This window comes from Vigna unguiculata, chromosome 5, assembly GCF_037176805.1.
Source record: "Vigna unguiculata cultivar grain cowpea cultivar isolate G323 ecotype 2 chromosome 5, ASM3717680v1, whole genome shotgun sequence".
In the NCBI taxonomy this organism is placed as follows: Eukaryota; Viridiplantae; Streptophyta; class Magnoliopsida; order Fabales; family Fabaceae; genus Vigna; species Vigna unguiculata.
This window is the reverse complement of record NC_140796.1, coordinates 44,399,035-44,406,491: the sequence shown is the minus strand read 5'-3', so window position 1 is coordinate 44,406,491 and position 7,457 is coordinate 44,399,035. Positions and strand designations below refer to the sequence as shown.

The 7,457-nt window shown below is 30.9% G+C and overlaps 1 protein-coding gene across 1 annotated transcript; it reads left to right on the top strand.

The window, feature by feature from the left end:
• Nucleotides 1–2,148: 2,148 nt before the first annotated feature.
• LOC114183915 (RNA-binding S4 domain-containing protein) lies at nucleotides 2,149–7,093 on the top strand. The gene is made up of 10 exons (XM_028071096.2): nucleotides 2,149–2,385; nucleotides 3,859–3,968; nucleotides 4,170–4,301; nucleotides 4,389–4,462; nucleotides 4,561–4,666; nucleotides 5,050–5,118; nucleotides 5,498–5,562; nucleotides 5,636–5,734; nucleotides 6,577–6,676; nucleotides 6,785–7,093. The coding sequence occupies exons 1-10, from the start codon at nucleotides 2,232–2,234 to the stop codon at nucleotides 6,845–6,847; spliced, it is 972 nt and encodes a 323-aa protein (XP_027926897.1). The 5' UTR covers nucleotides 2,149–2,231; the 3' UTR covers nucleotides 6,848–7,093.
• Nucleotides 7,094–7,457: the final 364 nt, after the last annotated feature.

The following is a 7,457-nucleotide window of genomic DNA, read 5'->3' as shown; positions in this document are numbered from 1 at the left end:
CATGACTTGAGATGTGATGGTACAGTGAGCATGAATGTCTTTATTAAGCTACAACAGGTACCAATATGAAATAATCATTGACTTAAGAACACCAAGTAGAAGTTCAAAAGTGTAGGCACAAATAGCAAAGTGTTAAGGGTACAAGTTTTAGGTAAATTACACTTTGTCCACTGGTGCGTTTTTTGAAGTTTTTGTTTTTATTTAGATCTGAATGAAGATTTTTAAATTGCGTAAATTTGTTAGCAAAGTGCATGTTTGAAATTGCAAAACTTTGTCAGCAAAGTGCTTGTATGGATAATAGTAGAAATATACTTTTGGTGGTAAAAGTACTTTTGGGTAAAAATAATCTTTGTATCTTTTATTATGGAAGTACTTTTGAAGATGAGATTAATCAAGGTCCAAACATGCTGAAAGTAGTCTCTTTCAACCTTTAGTCAGAGTTGAAGTTTCTCTACCATAACAGAACAAGGACAAACCCTTTGAAACTGTGTGCTAGTGGTATCGTTACAGTGAATTTCTGGTGTGTGAAATTGACAAGTTTAAATGAGTCACTCTGAATTTTTTTAATATGGTCTAAAAGTGAAAAAAATTACAAAGTATAATTTTTTAATATACTTTTCCAACTTTTTATCTAAATATATACAAATAGGTTTTAAGTTATAAATAATTTGTTTTGCCGGAATTTTATTTTGGTTTATGAAAAACTTGTAAACCAATTGTCTATATGTGTTAGGTCCGACCAAACAATAGACTTGTCAAAAAAACTCGAAATAGGTTAGGACATTGAGTCTGCTGGCCGTACTTGTGTATATTAGTTACTCTTTCTAGACTTCTGCATAAACTTTTCAAATACTTGAGTGATTAAAAATGACAAGTATTATGTATTTTTTAATATGCTAAAATTAGAATAATATATCAAAATATAACTATAAATATGATGAAAATGTTAAATTATTAATTTATTATGCAATTTCTCAAAGTCTTTATTTAATTTTGTGAACCCGTTAAAGTTTTCAAATTTGTTGAATATTGAAAGTTTTATCATAATTTCTTTTAAAAAAAAGACGGATCGGCCTACAAACCAGCAGAACACATTTATGCAGGACGAGCCAAATTTTTCAGTCCGTGTTGAAAGTGTGGGGCGGACAGTCCGACTTGCATTTTGCGAGCCAAAGTGGAGGTTGAACCAACTTATATTGCCATCACTACTACAAAATATAAGTACTTTTTAAAGTAAATGGATTTGTTATGATCCTCTTCAATTTTAAATGTTTTTTTCCATTTATTTATTTAAGTATAAAAACCTTTCTTCTTTTAAGTTTAACATTAGTATATTCCTTTTAATTTCTAATACTATTTATATAGCTTTTATAGATTAAACTCAAATCATTATACTCACAAGATGGATTAAAGTGGATGAATAAACTAACATATTTCAATCAAATGTTATTTCAAATATTCATTTTTGTCATATAGAATAGACATAAAAAAATATAGCTTTGTTTGAATTAAGAAAATAAGTTCAACATGATGGACATATATGAACATTGCATGATAAGTTTTGGTACCAAACCATAAAATAAGTATGGAAGGGATGGAAATAAACAAAATTTAACATATATAATTATATTGATTGATAACTTATAAAATTATATATATATATATATATATATATATATATATATATATATATATATATATATATATATTATGGAATGAGATCTAGTAAAATATGTTACTTTTAAATATAATTTACTTTAAAAACAATATAGTATCATAATAGTTAATTTTGTAACTTTTTAAAATTGTTTTTGTAAAATATTCTAAAAGACCTTTTTTTTATAGAAATAATAAATATAATGGACATAATAAAAAGTTACATATATTAAAACTAAAACATGTAAAAAAAAAAAATAGTTATAGGTTGGATTTCAAGTTAAACCTACATAATCCAAATCATAAATATAATATATTTATATTGAATTATATAATCAATTATCTTATCTAATAAACGCAAATATATATTATTTGATATGGAGGATAAACTGTAAAAGTGGTCTGATGATAATAGTATAATGGTAAAACAAACAATAAAAAACATGATAAACTTACATTTTATTTTCAATCTTAAACACAAAATGGAAAAAATAAGAAGAAAAATAAGAGACACAATATAACTCCTCATGTGGTGGTGTTGAGTTTCAGGTCATCCCAACAAAGGTGGAACCACCATGGCTGGAGCCACAAGCTTTGGAACTGCATGTATTCTAAGAAGAGCTGCTCAGACTTTTGCAGTATCTCATTCTCATATCTTCAACAGCAATGCCACCTTCTCTTTCCAAACAAAATTTTCCTCTCATATTCTCTCCGTTTCTACTTGTTCAGGTTTATACTTATTCTTCCAATTTGAGTTTCCCTTTATTTATTGATGCTACCTGTATTTAATCTGATGCTGGTTAACCTTCGCATACCCATTATGTTTACTCTCTTAAAAGCTGCAATCTTTTTGATATAAGAAATTGTGGGTGTGTGGTTTAACAGAGTGGAGAATTCTAATAATACCCCGATGGGGTTTATCAATTTGCTCTCACAACAGGATGTTAGTAATTGTCGTGTTCTGAATGTTTGAAATACCAAATTGTAAGAATTTTTTATTCAATCATTCAGGACACATGCTAACTCCCATCTTATTATGTTTGCAATTGGTAAAACTCGAAATCTTATCCTTGTCTTCGTTACCTGTTGTTTTAATTTTGAGATGCATTGTGTTTATAACTCACGTTTATATGAATTTATATTGCTGAATGGACAAAGGGGTTTCATGAATTATATGCATGCCGTTTGTAATTTGGCAAGGGTGTTCCTCTTGTTTCACTGATTATATTGAACTTGATACACTGTAAGCCTGCTATAGTGAAGGGGTTTTGGTATTGCTGAGGCCCAAAGGGTAAGGGGGTTTCCTGAACCATTGCCAATGAATGGGAAAAAGCCACTATGGGGAAGAGTATGTGTGAGAGAGAAGAATCAATGGCTGAGGTGGCATGACTAGTGTTTTTATCTGGCTCGACCTGGTGATAAGTGGTAACATATATGACTTTGTTGGCTTTTAAAAGTAGGCTTTTTCTTGGTGATGAGAAAACAGTGTAGTGCAGGTTGGTTTGGTGAAGACTAAAGAGTGCCAAAATGTTGGTAGGCATGTTGATCTCAGAAAAATAGGCTTTCTGTGCTCATGAAAATATTAACTATTGATTACCTGGGAAAGGCTTCTGGACAAGGAGTGTAAATTGTCACAGGAATGTGGGTTTGAGTGGACTAGTGAAGCAGTTCCAGTGTGGATATTAAGGAACCAGGTAAGGAGTGTATAATGTGGAAGGACTTTTGAACATAATGCCTAAAACTTTTGAATTGAGACAAAGTGGTGGTCCATGGTATGTCCACTGAAATATATATCCTACTTTTTTATTCCAACTAGCGGCTCAACATTGTAGCAATCTCCATGTGCTGCTACTGAGGATCTGATGCTTTTCCTGAGAAACTGGGGCAATTTTGTATAAGGTTGTTCTAATGTCATCTAGAGTACTTATTGGTGTTAGTGGTAATGTACATGTGAGATATTATAGTAATGTTTTTGACTAGATAACTTTCATTAAATCCTGTAAGTGCGCCTGCTCTTAAGCTCTAACCAATTTTGACATATGATTATCGATTGATTAGTGCTTAGAAAATAAGTGTACCGGGTGATAACAAGGAAATATTCATGACTTCTTTGCCACTTTTGAGCTGCAGGTTTAGTAAAGTATGTATTTGTGGGCTCTCAATCTTGATCCAGTTTCCATTTTAATGTTTTTTGAAGTGCAGCTTCAGGTGTAAGCCAAGCAGTACAAGCTTTAAAGGGAGAAGTTGACGTGCTAATCAAGGGAGTAGGAGAAAGAAGTGTAGCAAAAGAAGTAAAACATATTCTTGAGATGGTACTTTCTTCTTTTTTCCTGGTCTCTAGTCCATAAGCATCATTACCTCACACAACAACTTTGGTACTCCTTTTTACCTGCATACAAGGTTGATGCTGATTGTCTGTCAAAAATAGATGCCCTTGGACCATTACATGTCTTAAAATCCTACCCTATATCACTATTTAATTCCCTGACTTCGTTGTTGTCCATTTGTTGTAGGCTAGACGAGCATCATCGAAGCGGGAGACTCTCCACACAGATTTTCTAACCCCTCCAGTGCTAAAGGAATCTATGCAAGTTTTGGAAAAATTAGCAGACGTGAAAGCAATTGCTCAAGGAGGTTATCCTCAGGTAAATATCCAGATAAATACTTTCCAGCCCCTCCATACTAAAGTTATCTGAATCTGTGTGTAGACATAACACTTGTATTCTCTATAGGCTGAACGCTGTCGGATATCTGTTGGACATCCGGAAGAACTGACTAGTGATCCAGATATTATTTCAGCATTAAGGTAAATCTTCTAATTTCATTACTTGCAATTTTCAAGCTCATTAGATCCATTATTGATGTTTCTAGAAATGTGCTAATATTTACATAAAATTACTTCAGTATTAAAGGGAACTTCCAGTTTGAACCTTGCTCACATGGTGACTTCCTTGGCTCAGTTCTTGGTACAGGAATTGTCAGGGAGAAACTTGGGGATATTATATTGCAGGTATTTCTTTAACTAAATTTATTTCAGGAAAGTTCTTTTTAAAACTTTGCTATGTGTACACATGAGTGCTAAATTTCCATGTCTTCTCTTTGTTGTTTGATGAGTCAATATTTTTATTATCTTTCTACTTGTACCAATAGAGTGCATTTAATAGGAAGATTATTCTTACGATGGATCCAAACTGAATCAAATCAGTGTCAAAAAGGAAAAAAGAGTCAAATCTATGAAGAAAACAATATTAAGAAGTGTGATCTCTGTAATTCTTGTTTGCTTTCATTCTGAGTTTTATTTTACCGTTTTGTTCCGTTTGACTTTATAGTGTGCATGTACAGCTGTCCAAACATATTTTAGGAAACTTAGACTTTGTTACCTTTGTTATCCAGGGAGAACAGGGTGCGCAGATAATTGTTGTGCCAGAACTGGTTGAATTTCTTATGTCAACCTTGGTTAAGGTAGCTTTTTACAGTTTACTTTTCTAGATAAACATCTAATTCTCAGAAGTAATAGTTGTGATTGTAATAGTTAATATTTGATGGCCATTGATGTGAATATGCACGTTGTTTCCAAAAATCTATGATAGTAGTATGGCAGACTGTTCAAAAATACAATATTACAGAAATATTTACATTCATATAGATAATTTTGCTTAAGTTCATTTATAAGAATAATATATTCCAAAATATCTAAGCTAACAAGTTCAAATATTTTGATGCCAATTTTTATGTTTGTTTTTGTTTCAGGATCTAATCCAATACAATTTTGAAAATAATAAACTAAAAAGATATTATAGAAGTCTTAAAATAGCATTCTGACTGCATTCTTGTTATTCAGGTTCGTAATGTTCCTGTAACTTGCACCAAGATACCATTAATTTCTCTTGATTATGAACCACCAAGGTGCAGCAGTCTTAAACTACTTCACTTGATATTTGTGTTAGTTATACTTTTACTGAATTTGTTTATTGTGCAGAACAAAATCATTCAAAACTATAGAAGCATCGCTAAGAGTTGATGCACTTGCTAGTGCCGGATTTAAAATTTCACGCTCAAAGCTAGTTGACATGATCAGGTTGGTTATCTCGGACTTAACTTGAGTAATATCTCATCTGTCAATTATCTGTAATTTGTTGATTGCCTATAATACACTCATGAACATTGCAAAGTTTTATGCAGAGATTGAATGTCTCTGAATTTGATTAGCTTTAACCACACCAGTTGCATGGCTTACAATTCCCTTTTCTTCCAATGTTGCCAATATGCAGAAATGTACTCATGTTCTTGCAACTAAAACTTCTTGAACTTTAACAGCTATTTTGGCATATTAATATGATGAGAAAACAATGGAGACCGTTTTGATATTCAGTTTGGAAAGGACATTGACGCCATACTAAAAATTTGAAAATAAGTGATAAGTAATGAAATTGATTGAAGTTACCCTCCTACGATTAAATTTGAGTTCTTATAACTTAGAACTCCAAAAAGTTCTCACAAAAGAGAAATCTTATTTTCTGTCAAAATTCATATATCTATCTATCATATTACAACTGTATTCCTTTTATAGGATGAATTAGACAATACCTTCTTAATTCCACATTAATTCTCAATAAGTAATATTTAATATCCAGTAGTAATTAACCCCACTAATACTGTTTTTAATTTACATTATATGGATCATTATTTTTCATACTTAATTAAAAAGATAAAAATTACAAAGAAAACTAAAATTACATTGACAACCTCAAGATCATATCATAACCTATGTGTATATTCTATATAGTTTAGCACTCCACTTGAAACAAATCATATCAATCAAATATGGACATTGTGTGACAAATGAACATTTTGCATGGCTTGCTCTTGATGACAAGACCTTGGCAAGATACAATAACTGTGTTTTACATATGCTTGTAGCAATGGTGATGTGCGTGTGAACTGGATCCCTGTTACTACCAAAGGAACCACACTGAAGAGTGGAGATATTGTATCAGTCAGTGGAAAGGGAAGATTAAAGGTAACTTGCCAAAACTTAAAATAGCTACTGGATTACCTGAATGACTTTGGCTATATTATATGTGATTAAGCGTTTTAGTTGGTTATGTTTTACTTCATCTGGGACCAGATAGGTGAAATAAACTCTACAAAGAAAGGAAAATTTGCAGTGGAGCTCATTCGGTATTTGTAGAAGTTGAGCAAGTTCAGAAGACATTTATGTGGGAAGCTTTTGCCTCATGTAAATAAAAATGGAGAGAGGCAAAAGTTTTACAGAGGAATATTATTATTCCCTCCATTTCAAGACTATTGATGTTCACCTTAAACTAAGAGCTGTGATTTGTATTTGATACTGATTTTATTCAGTAATATCAGCCCATTGAAAATGTTGATGCTGATACAATTCAATATAAATATATTAGATTTATGATTTGGATTATGTAGGTTTAACTTGAAATCCGAGCTATAATTAAAACTTTTATTTTTAGTTTTAATATTTGTAACTTTTTATTTAACCTTACTTACATTATATTTATTATTTATAAAAAAAGTGTTTTAGAATATTTTAAAAAATTACAAAATTCAATGATATTTTTTTTTTTCAAAGTTAGTAGTTTTAATTGATTAACTCAATCTAATTGGTAAGTTGAGTTAGATTGAGTTAAAAAAAAAGCATAAAAAATCAGATGTATTTGAATGAGGAACTGATCAAACTTCAACTTTATACAGTCGTTAATATTTGAATTTGTATTATAGAATATAACTAAAATTTATAATAATTAAATATTTTTATTTCTTAATTA